Source organism: Leucoraja erinacea, chromosome 22 (assembly GCF_028641065.1).
Source record: "Leucoraja erinacea ecotype New England chromosome 22, Leri_hhj_1, whole genome shotgun sequence".
Taxonomy (NCBI): domain Eukaryota; kingdom Metazoa; phylum Chordata; class Chondrichthyes; order Rajiformes; family Rajidae; genus Leucoraja; species Leucoraja erinaceus.
This window is the reverse complement of record NC_073398.1, coordinates 7,991,381-8,012,985: the sequence shown is the minus strand read 5'-3', so window position 1 is coordinate 8,012,985 and position 21,605 is coordinate 7,991,381. Positions and strand designations below refer to the sequence as shown.

Below are 21,605 nucleotides of genomic sequence, written 5' to 3'. Positions count from 1 at the left end.
AACCAAAGCATCGTAACCTAGAGATAATGTAGATGGTAACCCTAGTCTTTTGAGCTTGCTTTAATGCTAATTGATTCATCTGTAAAGAGTGATTTTGAAATTGTCAAAGAGTGTTTTAATGTCATATATCCTAAATAGGATAATGAAATCCTTACTTGCTGCAGCACAGCAGAATATGTAAATACAGTACATAACAGGAGAAAAACAGTTCAGTGTGTGTATATATACACATGCACACATTTTCATCAATAGATAAACAAATATAGTGCAATAATAATAATAAAACGTTTTTTGTAGTTCAGACCTTATTTGTTGTCGTGTTTAATAGCCTGATGGCTATTAATTGCAGTTGAAATGTTGATATTTGCCCTGCCAAAAGAATCAAACTACTAGTTTGGTCTGAAGGCAGCTTCCTGGAAATGGTCAAGTAGAGTAGCATCAATGGAGAGGTAAAATTCTTAAGTCACTGACTTTTCATCAAAACCAGAAAGTTTTGCAGATAAGTTTTGAAATGCAGCAAAAGAAACAAAGGCAGGATGGGATGAAGGAGAAGAACAAGGATAGGGGAGACAGGTATGGATGGTGCAAGACAAAAGATTTGACGAGTTCAAAATCAAAGTCACAGTGGAGATGGTATAAATGGTGATAGAAGCTTTCTCTAAAATGGAACTCAACATAGAATCCAGATGGTTGTAATGTGTTGGTTGAAAGATGGGTGCTGTTTTAAGAGCTTGAATAATACTGGATCAGTGAAGGAAGCTGAGGATAGAGGTTAGTTTGCAACTGGAACAGAGAATTTTATTCATTCCAATTCTGTCCTTGTCTTCCCCAACCCCCTTCATTTTTCAAAAAGTTTGGCACAAGCTCAAGAAACAGCAGTGATCTTGGGCACATTACAGACTCACCATTGAGCTCAATTTCAGATTCTCCTCCCATTTCCCTAGTCTCTCGTGATCATTGTTTTTATACATGCCATTGCCATCCCCTTTCCTTTTGCACCATTGTCCTTCTTGTCATTTAATCTCTCCCACGTACTACTCCTATTGCTGATATTCAATTCTCCCCCTTGCCCCTTTCTTTGCACTTCAAATTATGTGCATCTGCTTTTTCCAGTTTTGGTGAAAGGTCATTGACCTGAAATGTTAACTGTTCTCTCTCCACAGATGCGCCTGACCTGTTGAGTATTTCTATCATCAGCACTATTTTGCTTTCATATTGTTTTTTTCTGTAAGATGCTAACAAACACATTTGGAACTTAGAAGATAAAATACAGAATTCTAGACACCTTAAGGTAATTTAGTGTATCGACAACGCTGTTCTCACCAGTTGCATCACAGATATTCGCCCAGAATTATTCCTTTGTTTTTTTTTGTCTGCGTAATTGTCAGCACTGACATCAAAAGGATATTGCTTTAGCACTTTAATAAAAGAGCATATTGTTTTGGGTGCCTACAAGGAATTTTCTGGAAAACTAAGGTTACTTTTTCTTTATGCTTCCTTCAGAAAGCCACCCAGTTTGCCGATGTTCTGCCAGTCCCTTGAAAGAAATGTTAAAAAAAAAAACACTTATCTTGGCAGCATGCATGTATTTAGTAATTGGTTGTGGAAGTAATTATAAAACAACTGATTAGCGGAAATGAATCTGGTAAATATGCAAAAAGAAACTGCTAAACATCATCATGCAGTCATTTAAATGATTTCAAATGGCAGCTTTGAGAAAAAAATATTTCTGCATTCCATTCAACATTTTATGTTTTCCTGGATCAGGAAACGAAAGGACTGAAGTTTGCATGTTTCTGCTTGTATTTGAGGCAAATCTACGAGGTATTGTTTGTTGTGGTTCTGCATTTTGACAGAAGGAATCAAGTCATGCACTACCTGATTTGTAGTGCAAATCGGGCCCTATATGTCTGAACGGAATAAAACATGAACATATGGAATGCATATCTCAAATTGGCAAAAGTAGTGATGCCAATGTTTTCTTAAAGTTTGACTTTCTTTCCTGTGTTTTAGAAGTGGAAAAACTCAAGTTGCGATACATTTATTAATCCAAGGATACATTGTGTATGGAATACAATAAAATAGTTTTACTCTTCATTTTATAAAAAGGACGTAAGTTGCAAAGAAATTAAGTGAGAAAAACAAGGAACTGCAGGTGCTGGTTTCCAAACAAAGACTGCTTGAGTAACTCGTCAGGTCTGGCAGCATGACATAGTTTAGTTACGTTTCGAGCTGGGACTCTTCAATTATGTCTTCGGTCTGAAGAAGGCCCCTGACCCGAAACATCCACATTCTCCTGAGATACTGCATGATCTGCTGTGAGAGTTCAGCAATTTGTGTGCAAAAAAAAAAAAAATAGAGTTTATACCAGAGCACATATTAGACCAAATGTGAATTGTTTGACTGCTGCAGAGATCTGAGAAATCAAAAGGAAGCTGCTGGAAATACTGAGCAGGTCAGGCAGCACATGTGGAAAGGAACAGTCTTCACCCAGATATTCAATCATTTGCTGATTTTAAATTAGGTGTCCTGCACCTACAGTTCGAGTCATACTCATGCAGCATGGAAGCGAGCCCTTCGGCCCAACTCATCCATGCTGACCAAGATGTCCCATCTATGCCAGTACCATTTTGCCTGCGATTGACCAATATCCAAAAGCTTTCCTATCCATGCACCTCACCTGCCCGAGTGTCTTTTAAATGTTGTCGTAGTACTTGTCTCAAGTACCACCTCTGGCAGCTCAATTTGTATGAGTGAAAAGTTGCCCCTCGGGTACCTATTAAATCTTGCCCTTAATTGAAACCAATGGCCTCTGGTTTGATGATTATATTTCCTGGATAAAATACTTTGTGCATTCATCCTATCCTCCTCTTGATTTTATACACCACTGTAAGACCACCCCTCTGCCTCCTGCGCTCCAAGGAATAAAGTGGTTTGGTCTTTTTCGGAAGACTGACGAAATGCCCAGTTCAATCTTGAAACCGCTTCCTTTGACTCCTGAATGACGCTACTTTCCAACTGGTCAGTGAAAGTTACCAGAAAAATAAAGATGAAGGAACGTTTTTGGACTTTCTGGATTGGTGGTTCGTTAGAGCAACTCAAATCTATTTGTTTTGCTTTTACCTTCGAATTTTGTATCCTCTGGAACGCAGTCTGTCTGAATTCTCTAGTTACATTGGAAGCCCAGAATGGTTTGTAGCCCATGCAACAACCTGTGCTTACCGCGCTGTTGAGTTGTCTTGCCTTTGTGCTGGTGATCAGTGTTAACATCCATGTCCAGTCTCACCAAGTCAGTTTCCATTAGACTTTTACTACAATAACTTTATTCCCATCTTATTTTGTTGTCAACAAATTTGTTCTCAACTCTTTGTTTACCCCCCCCCCCGTTGATTTTTTTCACAAAAACTTGTTTGGTCTCTGTCTTTTTCATCAACCCTATTCATCCAGTGAAACCTACATGCGGTTGTGAACTGAGGCTGTATTGTTTTTGATTCTGATTATCGAAATATCAGGTTTTATAACCCTCCACAATTATATACCACATTGATGCTGTAAACAACCTTTTCTTGGCACTGAATCTTCAGGGAGCCTTGTAATTAACATCTGTAACCCTCTCCACCCACCTCGGCCATGTTGGCTTTAATAAAGTCCATTTTCTAGCCAAGATTTCTGTCACCTATTTTCAAGCTCCCATTATGTCTGCTGCCTTCTTACCTCTTTATAAATCTAAATCCATTGTACTGTGTTCATCGTAACCATTTTTAGTTTTTCGCAATGCCCAAACAATGATTGCATTTTTTAAATCTTCTCTCCTATTTGGATTTTTGCTGGAACGAGGTTTGCCTTTGCCAATTCCTACCCTGCTGCCAACTTTGCATGGTCCACCTTGGATTTTTCCTTTAAGTCTTCTTCGAGTCCGTTGCAATCTCAGATGTCGTTCTGCCAGTATCTGGCGCAGGTCACAGCTGGTCGGGTCGGTTCAGCCAGGTCCTGGGGGCTGCACTGGGGGGCGTCGTCACACTCCAGTAGGTGGGACATTGTCTGTACTGCTCCACAGCTGCATGTGTCTTCTGCCTGGTAGTTCCATGCTTTCATAAGTGCTTTGCACCTCCCCTGCTCCACTCGTAATCTGTTGAGGGTCTTCCAGGTTGGCCATGCGAGGTCGTGCCAGCTGGCGAGGCATTCAGTTGGAATGATTCCTCTCTCCATCCAGTCGTGGGCTCGTATGTTGAGCTGGTTCCAATCATCTTTCCAGATGTTGGTCCTTGCTGTTTCTTTGGTTGTCTGGAGAGGTGGGACTGTCTGCAAGAAACTGGCTCTAGATTTCAGTCGGGGTGGAGGTGCTGTGTGTCCGTGCAGGGGGTGCCTGGTATCGGTCTCCTGTGCTCTCCGCTCGTCTTGGGCGACGATGGATCGTCTGATATGGGGGGGGGGGGGGGGGCAATACCAGCTAGGGCGTAGAGGCACGGGCCTGGCGTTGTCTTTATGCATCCCGTGATAATGCGGCAGGTGTCGTTGAGGGCTGTGTCAACCAGTTTGGTGTGGTGGGAGCGGCTCCAGCTTGAGCACGCGTATTCAGCTGTGGAGAAGCACAGGGCTAGGGCAGTTGCACGGATGGTTGGTGGATCAGCGCCCCACTTTGAGTTTACCAGTTTGCGCAGGATGTTGTTGCGAGTGTTGACCTTGGCTTTGGTGTTCTGAAGGTGGGTTTTGAAAGAGAGTGTCCTGTCGAGTGTGACTCCGAGGTACACGGGGTGGAGGTGGTTGGAGAGTTTGCGGCCATCCCATGAGACGCTCAGTTGTTTTCCTGCATCTCGATTTTTAAGATGGAAGCTGCATAGTTGGGTTTTTGATGGGTTGGGTTTCAGGTGGCTGTTATTGTAGTAGGTTGTCATCTCTTGGAGGGCACTTTCCAGGACAGACTCGATCTTCTGGAAGTTCTCCTGTTGGGTGGTGATGCAGAGATCATCAGCATAGATGAAGCGGCGGCATTGTGGGGGAAGTGGTTGGTCGTTGGTGTAGATGTTGAAGAGGAGGGGGGCCAGTACGCTGCCTTGTGGTAGGCCATTCTTTTGTGTTTTCCATTTGCTCTTCTTGTCGTTTAGTTGAACGAAGAAGCGCCTGTTGTTGAGAAGGCTTTTGATGACTTGGCACAGGTCGAGGTCAACAGTCATGTCAAAAAGTTTCCTGATCATGGTGCGGTGCTGGACAGTGTCGTAGGCAGCGGTGAGATCTATGAAAGCTGCTCCGGCGATGAGTTTGCACTCAAAACTGACCTCAATGTGTTGGGTGACGTTCAGTAGCTGCCCGGCACAGGAGCGGCCAGGTCGGATGCCAGCTTGATCTTTAGTAAGCTTGGAGTCTATAAGTGGCATAAGGCGTTGGAGTAGTAACCTCTCGTAGAGCTTGTAGGTGATGCAGAGGAGGGAAATGGGTCTGTAGCTCTTTGGGGATGATGGGTCCTTTCCAGGTTTTGGAATTGCGACAGTCTTGGCCTTTCTCCATACAGGTGGGGTTGTTTTCTGTGCCATGCATGAGTTCAGCATTGCTAGGAACCAGGTCTTTGCTTTAGGTCCAAGTTGCTGTATCATTTCCGTCAGTACATCATCGATTCCTGCTGCTTTCCCAGGTTTCAGCATGCTCTACCAGCACCTCAGGCTAGCAATCAATATCCATTACATGCGCACTGTGTTCCTCGGCAACCATGACTGTGCTATGTTACTTGATAATTCTATCTTATTCATCTCAGTTTCTCTTATCTTCCCATCGTATCTGCTGTAATGACAAGGCATTCCATGCCAGAAGTTTCAAAATTACTTTCCTTTCATAAAAGAAAAAAGTCTGAAGAAGGGCCTTGACCCGAAACGTCACCCATTCCTTCTCTCCAGAAATGCTGCCTATCCCGCTGAGTTACTCCAGCATTTTGTGTCCGGCATCAACATTTGGAGATCAACTATAATTTCTGCCAGCTTTTGCATACTACTAACACCAGGCATATCTTCCCTTCTTTGAGCTTTCCAAAGGATCAGGAGACCAGTACCTCCTTGGGTGTGTCTTCCCTCCAATACCCATTCTCCTTCTCGCAGAATCCTACAATGTAACTACGGGCAGTGCAACATCTGCTCTTTTATCACCGTTCAGTGACCTGAGCATTCCTTATAGAAGAAGCAGTAATTCAGTTGTACAATTTACAACTTTGTGTACTGCAATCAATACTAAGCTCTTCATTGGAGAAACAAATTGGAGGGGTAACTGCTTTATAGATTGCCACCAATCATTTCACAAGGGTAAACTTGAATTTTGTTGTCCATTATATTAATTTTTTATTCTGCTTCCACTGACCGTTATAACTTTGGCCTCTTATGATGTTCCAACGAAGACTACAAAGAGCAGCTCAGTTTCCAAACAGGCATATTGCAACTCTTGCGTGGAGATGCAAGGAACTGCAGATGCGGGGATCTTGTGCAAAACACATTTCTGGAGGAACTCAGTGGGTTGGGCAGCATTTTCAAGCTGCAACCTTCTCATTTGCCTTTACCTGCAAACGCTACCTCGCCACCTGAGTGTTGGAGCACTTTATTTCAGGTTTCCAGTTTCCCTCTGCAGTTGTTTTTGTAGTTATTGGAAGTCACACAAGTCTCTAGATGCTGGAATTATAGACCAAAAAGCTGGTGGAGGAATTCGGTCGACCAAGCAGCCCCTGTGGAGGCGAAGGATAGGTCATCACATGCAACCGAGACCCTACATCGGCACTCTGTTTTGTGGTTGAAACCTATGGTTAAATTTGGTCAGTAAATGTAACCTTTTCCCTCTTTCAGGATTCAGTTTTTTTTGTCGTACTCTTAACACAATCAGCTGGCACTTCAATGGCTGATCGGTTGCTTCAAAACCTATTCGTACTGTCTAATACTCGCATATTCAATCTAGCTCCTCACTGAAGAATTGGGTGGGTCTATGATTGGCTGAGTGTTAAGATTTTTTTTAAATCATTTGTTATTAATAAGCAAAACAAAATAGCCAATGCATGAAATCTGAAGCAAAAGCTGGAATGTTTGAAATACTCAGCAGGTCAGGCAATTTCTGTGGAGAGAGAAAGAAGCAGCACATGTACCAGCGGTGTACTGAAGGTAAAGTGTTTGTTTGTTTGGCCCTCTGAGGTCTGGACTTGCGTGGGCAGATCACAAAGCGAAGGAACAGGAGGGTTGCAAGTTCTCAAAACAATTAGTGAAATGTGTGTTTTGGGCCGAGTTCATTTGCCAGCAGAACTGGCATCTGCTAATATAAGTGAATTATTTTACAAAGCATTGAGGCAAAGCGGGAATTGTTTTGTGGTAATTGTTTGCTCTCTTTTACAGTTTGCCTGATGTATGGGTGAATGAAAATGACAGATCACAACTGAGGACAAAAACAGTTCACTTGTCAAAACTACCACAGGATGCTGCTTTACTCCTTGATCCAAACATTTATCGGTACGTTTGAAGTGTATTTCTAATGTCTTTTAATCAATTGTATTGCGTATAGTCAACTACGCACAAATTGAGCTATGGCACTAATCTTGTCTTGCCAGAGGGGAATACGTTCAGATAAACATCCCTATTTTCCTTTTAAAATTACTGTGGACTTTAAAATTCACCTGCCTGTCCTAATGTGCAGTTTGCTTTAAAACATCTGAAACCATCTGTAATCTACATGCCTGGGTCAAATTTGAACACTTTATCCTTTGAGAATTAATTTATTCACTTCATGGGTACATTGGCAAATTTATTTTCCATTTCCATAAAGTGCAAGGAGATGTGGAAAACCTATAGTGGAATTGACAAAAATCAAACTGACTTATCAAATTGATAGGCTGACTTATAAATTTCCTCTTTCTAAAATTGAGGACTTTATTCCTGATATTGTAGGATATGCCACTTCTGAGGAACATTTTTTGATGCACCTTTATATTTTAACTGTTTAGATTGTTTGCAAGGTTTTGAGATTGCATATGGACACAGTGGAGGAAACTAGAAATACTAGAAGTATTTGAAGGGAACAGAACTCTCCAAGGGCTTGGCGGGCTAGATGTTCTGACTCGTGTGTTTGGTACCAGGAGTTAATCCAAAAAAAATAAAGAGTCAGCCACTCGGGACAGGGATGAGAAAACATCTATAGTGAATCTTTCGAATTCTTCATGTGGGAGTGGTCACGGGGCTGAGAAACTAAACAATTTCAAGAAGGAGCATGATAGACTTTAATGGCTCAATGTTTATGCAATGAATGCAGGAAAGTGAAGCTGAGATAAAATATCATCTGCAATGATATTGAATGGTGGAGTGGGTCATTATGTTCTTGAGAGTAATTCTGTTGTTGTACTGAGATAGATTAGCTAGTGGTCTGACTAATTCTTGCTTGGGTCATGGCCTTTGAGGGGGGGTGGCCAAGATGGATCATCCATTTGATGTTCCTGGTTGCAGATATTTACGTGCCTTAGATCAGCATGCAACTGTTTCTCGTCATTAAGGGAGCTTTCATCTGGCATCCAACCCACCCCATGTTGCTAATAATAAACCAGCGTTGTCGTTTTGGTCCACTGATTGTGGAAGTGCCTATTTCCATGTATTGATTTTCAGCCACTTTGTTTCACTCTAATGGCTCCACACTTTTAGCATTATGACAGCAATTCTTACATTACTGGATTAATATCTGAAAAACTAAATGCTTGGCACAGTTGACTTGAATTTAAAGTAATTATGCCTGGAATGATAAAATAATGTCAGGAATGATGAACATTAAACTGTTAAATTGCCCTCCAATGAAGTAATTCTGCCATCCTATGTGCAACCTACATGTAACTCTAAATCTACTGCCGTGACTTAACTGCCCACCAAGCTACTCAATTTGTAGACGTGTGGAACTGCAGATGCTGGAATCTCAAACAAAACACAGTGCAGGTGGAATTCAGCGGGTCAGGCAACTCCCGTGAAGGTAATGGATTGGTGACATTTCAGGTCAGGACCCTTCAGAGAAAAGCTCTCGACCCGAAACATCGCCAGTCCGTTTTCTCCAAAGATGCTGCCTGACCTGCTAAGTTCCTCCAGAACTTTGTTTTTATTCAATCCGGAGAGCAATTAATGATGGCTAATAAATGTCAGCTTGCAAGTGGTGTTCACATCAGTGGCTAAATAAAATAACAGCTGTTAATGAAATTCTGATCTAGAGAACTCAATGAACTTGGATTCAGCCAACCTGAATTACTCCCATTGAGCATACACTAAACATGAATGGTGGTTTCAATATGAGTATGGTGCTTTATCTGCAGACAAATGGCTGCAGCATCATCTTTGTAATGTGAGCGGTTTCATTTACAACTGGTTGGTTGGTGAGTGTGGGTACCATCCGTTGTACATCCATTCTGGCTTCTGTATCCATCCAAAATTGGCCAGTTACAAGTGATGCCAGTGACAGAGATTACAGTTCCCTATTCGGCATGCATTTTGTACACTTTTTGAAAATGGATACTGAATCAGCCCAAGGTATACCCCTTACTTTTGTGGATTTAATTTTTGGACCCATTACTGTTGCTGCTACTCCCTAATCTATAGAAGGAAATAAAAAGTAGTTGGGCTCAAGGTACACCACCTCAATGCTGTTTTGACAGCCGCAATAACCATATGCGGCTGTGTGGATCGAATTCTTTGCTTCATGCCAAAACCCTTATGTGAAGTTGAAAGGGAAAAGTTTAAAGGAGATGAGAGGCAATTTTTTATTTTAGAGTTGTGGGTTCCTGGTATATGCTGCAGAGGGAATGTGGTGGAGACAGACACGCCAGTGGCTTTTGTATGGATGCAAGTATATAGAGAGAATAGACAGATGTGGATTGCATGTGGGCAAAGGAGATGAGTTGAACTTGGCATCATGTTCAGCGACGACATTGTGGGGTCGAAGAGTCTATGCTGTAATGTGCTCTGTTTAGCAAATCCTGAGTAATCATCCGGTGTGGACCAGTAGCTATTCTGACTTTGCCCTGGAACATCCTGATAGCTGGTTGGCAATTTATTGCTGCCAAGGACTTTGCAACTGCTTTTAAATATTTAAAATAGCCACAGACATCTTGAAAAGATAAAAGTTAATTTAAAATAATTAAAGACGCAAAGTGCTGGGATAGCTTTGTGGGTCAGGAAGCATCTCTGGTGAACATGAATAGGTAATGGTTTGGGTCAGGACCCTTCAGACTAAAGGAGGACTCCAAACCAAAGCATCACCTGTTCCCGTTTACCAAAGGTGCTGTCTGGTCAGCTAAGTTACTCCAGTACTTTGAGTTTTTTTGTAAACCAGCCTCGATAACAGGTGCTAACAAATCTGAAGACTCGAGGGTGTAGCTTTAAAGGGAGAGGGGAAAAATTTAAAGAAAATCTGCGGGATCATTTTAGGAGGGTGGTGGGTGCCTGGCACGTGTTGCCAAGGGTGGTGGTGGAATCGGATACAATAGTGGTATTTAAGAGGACTTTTGATGGGTACATAGAAATGTAGGATTATAGAGGATCAGGCAGAGGAGATCAGATTATCTTGGCATCATGTTCAGCACAGATATTGTAGGCCAAAGGACCTGTTCCTGTGCTTTACTTGTTTGTGTGTCCTATGCACAGTCCCTATTTTCCAATGCTGACAATCATTAATTTTCTGTTCAATTCTATTCTATTCAAACCAATTGAGCTAATTGTAATCAAATTATCACAATTTTAATTTTGTTAAGTCTTAAAACAGTGGAAGTATGCTTTCTCTTCATCCTTCCCATAATCTCCTATTTCTTGTAACATCTTGTATTGCTAAAATGCAAAAATGGGTACTCGCCTATTTTGTTCTATTCTGTTAAATGCGGTTTTCTCTCCAAAGACTGGTATTAATTTAATATAATGCAAAGATCCATCAAATTCCATCAATGACTCAATCTTCCTATTGATTTTAAATCACTGATCAAGCACATTTAAAGACAAACACCCTGGGCACCTCAACATACCAAGCATTAAATTATTATTATGTATGAAGCAAGTTCTTCAAACCGAGCATGTCACTTAAGCAGTGTCGACATTAACTTTACATTGCTGTTGCCCTGTGTGATTGTCAGAAAGACTCATTGTATTTTAATCATAGTTTCTGTGGTTAATCCCGAAGTTCAGAAGGAATGGAAATATTGCACTTTAAAATCCTGCATTTGTGCTTAATGGAAAATGCTTTCAAATTTTCTTAAAACTTAATGTCAATAATTGTCTGAATCTGATTTTTTTTTAAATGATAGAAATCATAATATCTTTACATAACTGTATTCTTGAGACTTATGAAGTGATGTACATTGCCATCCTGTTAAGAGCCTGACTTTTCAATAGGTCACATATAGTATGTGGTCTTAACACTGCAAACCAAATAGTACAATTTTGTGCTGCAGCAGTGTATTATTGTACTTCTGAATAATTCGGCTTTGAGCTGTTTTTACTTGTACTGACAGACCGACTGGCTTCCTACAACATTATGAACATGGCTCCATGGTTGACACATGACAACTAAACTTCACATAAGTCTAGAAGAAGCAGCACAGGTAGGGCCAAAATAAAGCTCAATCTGCATTCTACTAGAATTGTTGCAAGTGTACCTGAAAGGCAGGTCATATTTTTACAGAGAGGTTTTATCCTTCATCCTTAAAATTTTAAAGTAATATTTTACATTAATTCTGTGTCTCAAAAAGAAACTTAATACAACCTTCAGTATATTGTGTTTAAGAAGGAACTGCAGATGCTGGAAAATTGAAGGTACACAAAAAAGCTGGAGAAACTCAGCGGGCGCAGCAGCATCTATGGAGCATAGCTCCATAGATGCTGCTGCACCCGCTGAGTTTCTCCAGCTTTTTTTGTGTACCTTCAGTATATTGTAATGTGTGTCTTTTGATTGTATTTTCCATTTGACCTCTCTCCACCAAACTATGGATAAATTGTATAGGAAGGTGATTTTTCAAGTTTCAAAAATATTAACAATGATTTTCAAAATGTTTAGACATAAAGCCTCATCAGCATTGAAATTTTGACTTGCACTTGTGGTTTCATATAATATAAACTCGTGGCAGCAAAATAGACAAACTCGTGTTATTTTGTGTTTATTAGTATAGTGTACCACAGTACACTTACAGTAATAAGGGATAGAAATTCAAGGAAGCGAATGTTCAAATTATAAGCTGATGCAGGGACCAACTTTAAAAACTGTAGAGGCTCAAAAGGAGTCTGTCAATGCAGATGTCCAGATTTGAAGTCATTAGCTGCATTCTTTACTATTCGTAACAAAATCAGCAAAACAACGTTAATACTTTCAGAATATGTTAAAAAATCTTTTATCAAGCCATCTATCTTCTACTTGTTCTGTAGTAAACCTTTTTCCCTCCTACAAAAATTCTGACTTACCAAAGAGAAACAATACCTACTCAATGCACCATGAAGTCAGTGGTGGTATTCTTTTTCCGAATTCAGCTCCTTCTCAGCTTTCGTCATTGCCAACTTTCCTTTCCTGTGCTCGCTCCTTTTTGGAGGTCCAAAGCTATGACCATCAACTTATATAGAAATCTAAAATGTAATGGTTAGGTGCAAAAAGTCAACTACGAAGATGGATCTCGACCCGAAACGTCACCCATTCCTTCTATCCAGAGATGCTGCCTGTCTCGCTGAGTTACTCCAGCTTTTTGTGTCTAAGTCAGCTACAAAGTTGATCAAATTTAAGCTTTATCAGATGTGTAAAATATTAAGGAAAATATATTTTGCTACGCCTATGCCAGAGGTTAGATAATACATTGAAAGGAATATGTGGATAGTGTGCAATATGTTCAAAGTACTGTCGACTCTAAAATGAGAACTAAAGGCTGATGGGTATCCTCGGCAAGGCAGGCAGCATCTCGGAAGAGAAACGGTTAACATTTTCAGATTGATGATGTTCAGAATCAGTGAAAGCTCGTCAACCTGAAATATTAGCTCCACAAAAACTGCTTGGCCATGCGAGTACCTTTGCACATTATTGTTTTCCTTCACCAGAATCAGTTATAAGTGGATGGGTCATAAGGAGAAACATTATAAGACAAAAAGCTTTTATTCCTTGAATTGGTGATTTTTGGCGGTTTGCCTACTGGAGGAAGAGAAGACATTATCAAGGATGTAGTCTGAGCCAGAACAAATGTTCTCAAAAAGCAAGAGATGTTTTCTCATTTGCATTAAATCTGACCTGATTGGAGTTTTTGCCGGGCAAGTGTTTATTACTGCATGGAGCAAAGCAGATAGATGGAGTTAAGATTGATCATGATCTCATTGTGGCAGAATAAGCACAATGATCGAATTACTAACCAGTAGTACGTCTCTTGAGGCAGCTATGTAGACCAGAGCTAGGGGTGGTGGTTCAGCTCCGTACTGCCACAGAAGCACCATCTGAAGAAGTAAACTGGGAGCTTCTGCTTCATGCTTCATAAGTTACAGAATGATGAGACTTCAAGTAGGATTCATTATGGATTTCAAGGTCCCATATTTTAAAGATAAAAACCTTTTGGGGAAATGTTCAAGTTTTTTTTATCTCCGTTCATGCGGTAAGAATTGTGGACACTACAACCAGATGAACAAAATCCAGAATGTAAATTGTTATATTGACTTGTTAGTCATGCACCATGGAGCAGCCTAATCATCTATGCCAACTATGATGTCCCATCTAAGCTAGCCCCATTCGCCCACGTTTGGCCCATATCCCTCTGAATATTTGCTGTCCATGCACTTCTGCAAATGTGTTAAATGCTGCAACTGCCTCCTCTGGTAGTTGGTTCCCTACACCCACTATAGGTTGACCATCAGGTACTTATTAGATCTTTTCCCTCTCACTTTAAACCTATGCCCACTTCTTGATTCCCCTACTCTGGTGGGGATAAATACTCTGCATACTCGGTTCGAATTAACCCCCAACACCTCCACTCGTTTCGCATTAACCTATCTAGATGTCACCTGCTCTACATCGATGAGATCAAGCGTAGGCTTGGCGATTGCTTCGCCCAACACCTCCGCTCGGTTCGCATTAACCTACCTGACCTCCCAGTGGCTCAGCACTTCAACTCCCCCTCCCATTCCGAATCCGACCTTTCTGTCCTGGGCCGCCTCCATGGCCAGAGTGAGGACCACCGTAAACTGGAGGAGCAGCACCTCATATTTCGCTTGGGCAGTTTTCACCCCAGCGGTATGAACATTGACTTCTCTAATTTCAGATAGTCTGCAGAAAGATCTCGACCCGAAACGTTACCTATTTCCTTTGCTCCATAGATGCTGCCTCACCTGTTGAGTTTCTCCAACACTTCGATTTTCCAGCATCTGCAGTTCCTTCTTAAACTGTGCATTCACCCTATCTATTTCCCTCTACCTTGAGTAAAAAGAACACAGACTTTATGCCACAGTGGTCCAACCATATCCACTACCTTACTCTTCTGCTTTACGGTATCAATATCTTAATGTTTCAACTCTTTATTTAAAAAAAAAATCAATGATCAACTACTCTGGCACAGCAGTCTATTATAAAGAAACTAGTATGCATCAGTAAAAAGGTGTTGAGAATGATACACTTTATCTCAGTTTATCTAACAGTTAGGTTTTAAGTTTAGGTCTATTATGTGTATCAGTGTACAGTGAAAAGCTTTGTTTTACATAGTATTCAATCATGTCAGATAATACTGTACATAAATACAAAAATGTCACTGACAGGTTAAATAATTGATACTATGATACTGAAGTGGGTGGTATCATAGATAGGGAAACTGGTTGTCAAAAATTACACCAGCCACTTGATCTGCTGGGCAAGTGGGCTGTGGAATAGCTAATGGAGTTCAATGCAGATTGGAACCAAGGTGATGCATTTTGGGAAGTGAAACCAGGGCAGGATCTTTACAGTGAATGGTAGGGTCCTGGGAGTGTTGTAGAGCAGAGGGGTCTAGAAGTACAGGTATATAGGTCCCTGAAAGTAGTGTCATGCGTAGATAGTGTGATAAAGAAGGCTTTCGGTACATTGGCTTGCATTGCATCATGGTATTGAGTCTAGACATTAGGACATTATTATGTTATAGTTGTGCAAGACGTTGGTGCGGGCCACATTTGGAGTACTGTGTTCAGTTTTGATCATCTTACTATAGGAAGTATGCCATTAAGCTGGATAGAGTGCAGAGAAGACCTATGAGGGTGCTGCCGTAACCTGGGAGGGCTGAGCTATAGGGAGAGATTGTGAAGGCTAGGAGCTTATACCTTGGAGTGCAAGAGGCTGAGGGGTGATCTTATAGAGGTGTATAAAATCATGAGGAGGAAAGAGAGGGTGATTGCACAGTCTTTTACTCGGGGTGGGGGAATCACAAAATCAGAGGATATTGGTTTAAGGAGAGGGGCAAGATTTAATAGGAACCTGAGGAGCAGCATTTTCACTGAGGGTTATGGGTATATGGATCAAGCTTCAGGAGAAGGTAGTTGAGGCAGCTACTATAAAGTCATTTAAAAGATGCTTGGATAGAAGCATGGATAGGACCAGTTTAGAGGGAAGATAAACACAAAAAGCTGGAGTAACTCAGCGGGACAGGCGGTATCTCTGGAGAGAAGGAATGGGTGACGTTACGCGTTGAGACCCTTCTTCAGACTGATCACCCAAGGTATAGAGGGATATAGGTCAAACACTGGGGAATGGGACTAGCTTAGACGGGGCATCTTGGATGGCATGGATGACTTGGACCGAAGTGTCTGTTTCTGACTATAATTGAAATCCATTAAAAGCTACATAAATCATTTTCTCATCATAATTAATTTTAGAAACGTGGCTGTTTTTGCTAATTAAAATAATTTTATGTTCTTTTTCTCCATCCACTCCCACAGGACAATGCCACAGAAGAGGCTGAAAAGGAGGTAAGATCTGATCCAGGAACCAAAATGGTGTCAAATTCAGCCACCGAGACTGGGATAGAATATTGCACATGAGAACCGATTATTCCCCACCCAGTCTCAGCTGATTTGTGTACTAAAAGCAGACTTTGGGAGAACGGATCTGCAGCTTCAGTTGGGTTCGCACCCCTCCTTTTCGATGGTACAATGGAAACTCTACAGGGAATACTTGGCATCTAACGGGAGAAAGTGCAATGAGGAACTTTCTCCTGAGATTTGTTTGCCCGCTGCTTCAGGCTGTGCCCCTTCCCAATCTCAAATCAGGATTTCAAATTTTACAAGAGTTTTCAAACAAAAATAATCTGGCTAACTTCTGATTGAAGTGCAGACAACTTTTTTTTTTTCCTCGTGATTATTACTTGTGCAGTAATGCCTCAATTTAACTGGACGCATTGTATTGTTTTTTTTAATCTGTATCTTTTAAACAACTTGGTAGTGAAAGGTCTTGACTTTAAGATCTGTGAACTCTTAAATATAAATTCAATCTTTTAAATGAAACTGATCTCATCATTGAAAATGGATTACTTTCTACTGCCAATTTAGGATGCCAATCTTTTGGGGGAATAAAGGCTAGAAAGTTTTAATTCAATGCACCAAAGCTTGCTGCATAGAAGATCTTAGATTCGGAATTAACCCACTGTTTGCATCGGTGTTAATCTTCATGCTTATGTGTACACATGAAAAGAGCCTGTATTTTTACTGTACGAAAATGAGAATTTCTAGAATATTCTGTAACATCCTAGACCTAGTTTCAGAAGGCATAAAGTTGCATATAGTTAATAGTAAATTGCCTGTAAATATTTCTGCAGATTTGTAATATATTTTTATACTTTAAAATGTACTGTAGATTTTAATTTTGGTTTATCTTTTAGGAGCATGGAAATGAATTTTGAAATGTATATATTATGGTAGAACAAATGTTGAAGGATAATGTGATTATTTTGAGCTGGCAGAAAACCTGTTAACAAACTCTCCCTGACTCCCTGAAAAATAGCACCTTTCCTAATTATAAAAGGACATTTGCAGTTTGCTGCAACTGCCTAATACTACTGCTAGTGTCTTAAAGTTTTGTGCCGGATATAATCAGCATGACTTGGATTGTGTCTTTAAACTGTACAGAAGGCTAGTTTTTCATTGACAGAGGCAGCCTTTCTTTAAAAAAGGCCTTCATTAAAGTAACCTTGTTTCATACAGTTGTAAGCCCTTCACGCAATGTATCTTCCCCCGAGCACTTCATCTGTATCCACTGCTTTGTTCTGCGTCTAAATCAAAGCCACTGCTTTATCAGTTATTTTTTTTAATATAATAAAGTACCAACTGGAAGGTTTTGTATTTCCTGTCTTCTTTAGTTTGCGTTATTGTATAGATTAAAATTGTTTGAATTAAATCTTTAATTATTGAGAGCTGATCGAAGCAGTTCATCCACTGAAGGAGAACGCACTCAAAAGGAAGCCACTTCAAGTTCCTAAACGTAAATGTTACCAATTATTTATCATGGATCGACCACATTGAAGTGACAGCCATGAAAGTGCACCAACCCCTCTACTTCTTCAGGTGTACTGATGAAATTCGGTATGTCTTAACCAACCTCAAGAAATGGAGTGTGGGAAGCACACTGTCAGGCTGCATCACAGCTTGGTTTGTGAACAGCTTTACCCTGCCCTTGCAGAGAGCTGTGGATGTATAGCCCAGTCTCACACAGACCGGATTCCCACCACTGAGTTCATCTACACTTCACATTGCCTCAGGAAGACGGCCAACGTAATCAAGGATCTTTCCCACTCTGGTCATTCATCTCCTTACTCCCCTAGGGCAGAAGGTACAGAAACTCTTCAGACTCAGAAACAGCTTCTTCCCATGCTTGTTACTAGTCTTTTGAATGATTCTTCCATAAGTCCTGATTCTCCATCCTTGCACCCAGCGGCATTGGTTGTCTATCCTGGAACTGTTGTGCTAAAATGCTGAGAAACTATTCCTGCACTCTATCACGTCGCACTACCTTTTGTACTTGAGTTTGGCTTGATTCTATTCATATATGGCTTGATTTGTAGCATGCAAACAAAAGCTTTTTGTAATACCTCAGTACATGTAATAAACCTAATCCACAAGTGATGGTCGATGCTGGAATCTGGAACAAAAACATCACCTCATATCGTGATGCATCCTGTCTTTCCTTCTCCACTCCCTTCATACCGACATACACGGCAACTTGCATACCCTCCATTTTGACAAAGTCCACATCCCTGGCCCCCACCCTCTCATCTTAATTTTGGGCATTCAAGCTTTATGTATCCCCATCCCCCCTCCACCCCAACTGGGAAGATTTTTATAGCGCTCCATTTCTTTCTGCAGCAAAGATGCAACTAATTTCCCTCCACAAATACTTATCTTCCTGACAGAACTTGTTCTTACTTTGGAAAAACTTAGCTTTTGACAGCTCTTACTTCCCACAAATTAAAGGTGTAACCATAGGCCAAAGCTATACATGTTTTTTGTTTACTGGTTATGAAGAGCAGTCCTTGTTCCCAAGCTCCTGGCACAACTCCCCAACTCTTTCTCTGTAGCATTGATGGCTGCATTGGTGCACTCATGTGGAACTCGGCAGTTTCACCTCCAACTTCCGCCACACTCACAACTTCACTCGGACCACCTCTGTCAGTCGTCTCTTCTAGATTGATCTTTCTCCATCTCAGGAGGTAATCTATCCACTGATATTTGCTATAAACCGACCGGCCCCCACAGCCACCTCTTTTTCCCTCCTGTTTCATGTAAGGATGCCATCTCTTTCTCCCAGTTCCTTCATCTCCACCACATCTGCTCTCACAATGACGCCTTCCATTCCAGGACATTTGAAATGCCATAAAAAAAAATCAGCAAACCAAGCTTCCCTTCCACTGTGGCTACTAGAGCCCTCTCTTGCATTGCCACTATTTCTTGGACTTCCCTCATCTTTCTACCTGCTCCCAATCCCATCATAATGGAGAGTGTCGACCAAAAGCACCAATTCTTTCCCCGTAGATAGCAACAACCACTTTATGTTCCACCACCAATTGACTTGATAGCCAATGTGAGCTGTTGATTATATTGTGCCAAGGTGTTCTCTTTTTACTCTCCATCTTTCTCAGAACGCACCCATCTTCTCTAATCCTTTCACAACAACCTACTCCTTCCTTAATCCGTACCTAACTTAATTTCAAATGCAACCTACTTGCTGCAGGTTTATCAACGTTGTGATCTGTGCCCAAAAATGTAGTGATTGCTCCATTGAATTTTGTAAAATCATCAATTTTTTAAACATTTCATCGTTTTTGTCAGTGTAAAAGCAGACTGACTCTCATTTTTAAAGACCAATAACTAATAATGCCCCTGTCCCACTTAGGAAACCTGAACGGAAACCTCTGGAGACTTTGCGCCCCGCCCTAGGTTTCCGTGTGGTTGCCGGAGGTTGCAGGTAGTGGAAGCAGGTAGGGAGACTGACAAAAACTTCCGGGAACCACACGGAAACCTCGGGTGGGGCACAAAGTCTCCAGAGGTTTCCGTTCAGGTTTCCCAAGTGGGACGGGCATAAGGATTTGTTAGCTATTCATAAGTGGCTCAGCTGGTAAGGCTGTTGTCTCATTGTCCCAGAGACTGGATCCTGACCTCTGGTGCTGACTGTTTGGAGTTTGCACGTTCTGCCTGCAACTTTGTGGGTTTTCTCCGAGTCCCCTGGTTTCCCCTCGCATCCCATGGACGTGCTGATTATAGGTTAATTGCCCCCTGTGTGTCAAGAGCAGATGGAAAAGTGGGATAACATAGAACTAGTATAAACTCTGGTTAAAGGGCCAGTTTCCATGCTTTATATTTCAATCAATCAAAGATTAATAAGGATTTGATAGCCACTCATAATATTAACTAAAAATATTAGTTACGAGTATCTACATGTGAGTTTTGCGCATGTATTCAATTAATTTGCAAAATCATAAGATAAAACTAGCAATAAGTTAATTATTTAAATCGCAAAAGTTGAATGCTTTAATTTAGTATGTTTTAAATGTAAATATTAGAAGGAAAATTTCTTCAATCTTGAACTTTTCCACCGTTTCTAAATTTCTCCGATCATAGTCATTTGGAAACACTGGAAAGAGGCTTCTCGTAGTACGAACTGTACGAGGGTTTTCAGTGCAATATGTAACCATAATTTCGGCTGTCTACTGCCTTCTATCCGCATGATGTCATCTTGACCCAGCAGAACAGCTACAGCATTGAGGCAGGCAGGGTATTGACAGCAAGGATTCACAAGGTAAGAACATATATATCATGAGAGGCTAGTACAAGTTGCAGGCTAGTGTGATCCAGCCTAAAATGTCTCTGCTTTGTTTTGGTGTTGTCAGCAACATCCTGGTCTCTACCAAGTAATTTTTGTGATTTTGTTGTACTATATATTACTTTAATAGCACCATCTCTGAAATTATTTATTCCCCTTTTCTCTGGAATGCTGGAGGTTGAAGGGATTCCTCCTCAAAGTTTATAAAATTGAGAGGCATAAGCAGGGTTTACAGTCGGAACCTTTTACCCCAAAGTTCAAATGTCAATGTTGAGAGAGTGAATTTAAAGAAAATGTGCGGGGTACGTTTTTTTTTTTAACAGGTGGGTGGTGAGTCCTTGGAACGTGCTGCCAGGGATGGAGGTGGAGGAAGTTACAATATTGGTGTTTAGGAGGCTTTTTGGATATGCAGGGATATGAGTGAGGTGCAGGGTCATAAGAATTGCCATCACCTTCTGCACGGACATTGTGAGCTGCAGGGTCTGTTCCTGTGCTGCACGTTGCTATGTTCTACACTGCTGAGATTGTCTGGCATGTGTTGAGGATATCACAGTGGTGCCGGATTATCAGGCTTAGAAAAATAACCTATAACCATTTCCAACCTTCAGAGGCAAGATGGATGTTTTCTTTATGGGAAACTAGATTATCAGTAATCATGGTCACTCATCGTGGTTCAGTTAATAAAAATACTTATTTTAAATGTTCACTGGTTTAGGCAACTATTGAATACACCATAAGATAACAAGAAAGTGGCTAAAAAGCTTTTGTGCGAACAAACCTGGAAGATGAGTAACTAAGTTTTATTTTTAATGGTCTCTGCATTGGCTGATCATGCTTTTCCCACAGCACTGTTTGCTCAGGACAATCTTGACTTCCCTCCCAATGTTATTGATTGTTGGAGCCACTTAATACTCTTGAGTAAATATCTGCTGAATCATCAAAAACCCAGGATCTTCCACACAATAGTTTGGTGAAATGTTGGTCATGACATTGGGGCCGGAAGGATTGTTTTAACTATTGAACAACTTTGAAATGTGGTGATTCAAATTCCAACTTCTGACCAAGACGCTGGGATTATAATTGGCAAAGTGCCAATTTATACATCCCAATCCCATAGTTGGAGCAAAATTATTTGGTTTGATGTTTTATAATTAAGGTTGGTATTCAATTGGGCTCCAGGAAGAATAGGTATTTAATAGCCCTGTTCCACAGTACGAGTTCATTCCAAGAGCTCCCCCGAGATTGCCCTGAATCGAACTCGGAGATTTACGGTAATGGCCACTCGTCAGTACTCGAGGCTCTCGTGGACATTTTTCAACGTGGCACCAACGTGTTGAAAA

The 21,605-nt window shown here is 41.0% G+C and overlaps 1 protein-coding gene across 2 annotated transcripts in view; it reads left to right on the top strand.

The window, feature by feature from the left end:
- The window catches only part of aebp2 (AE binding protein 2), a 78,163-nt gene extending 60,878 nt beyond the window's left edge, over window positions 1-17,285 (top strand). The window contains exons 7-9 of one of the 2 annotated variants that reach the window (XM_055652878.1): window positions 7,356-7,469; window positions 11,486-11,575; window positions 15,894-17,285. In XM_055652878.1, coding sequence (XP_055508853.1) covers window positions 7,356-7,469; window positions 11,486-11,537 — 166 coding nt within the window. In that variant the 3' untranslated portion in view covers window positions 11,538-11,575; window positions 15,894-17,285. The remainder of the gene's footprint in view (window positions 1-7,355; window positions 7,470-11,485; window positions 11,576-15,893) is intronic. The other variant, XM_055652879.1, reaches the window with a different exon arrangement.
- Window positions 17,286-21,605: the final 4,320 nt, after the last annotated feature.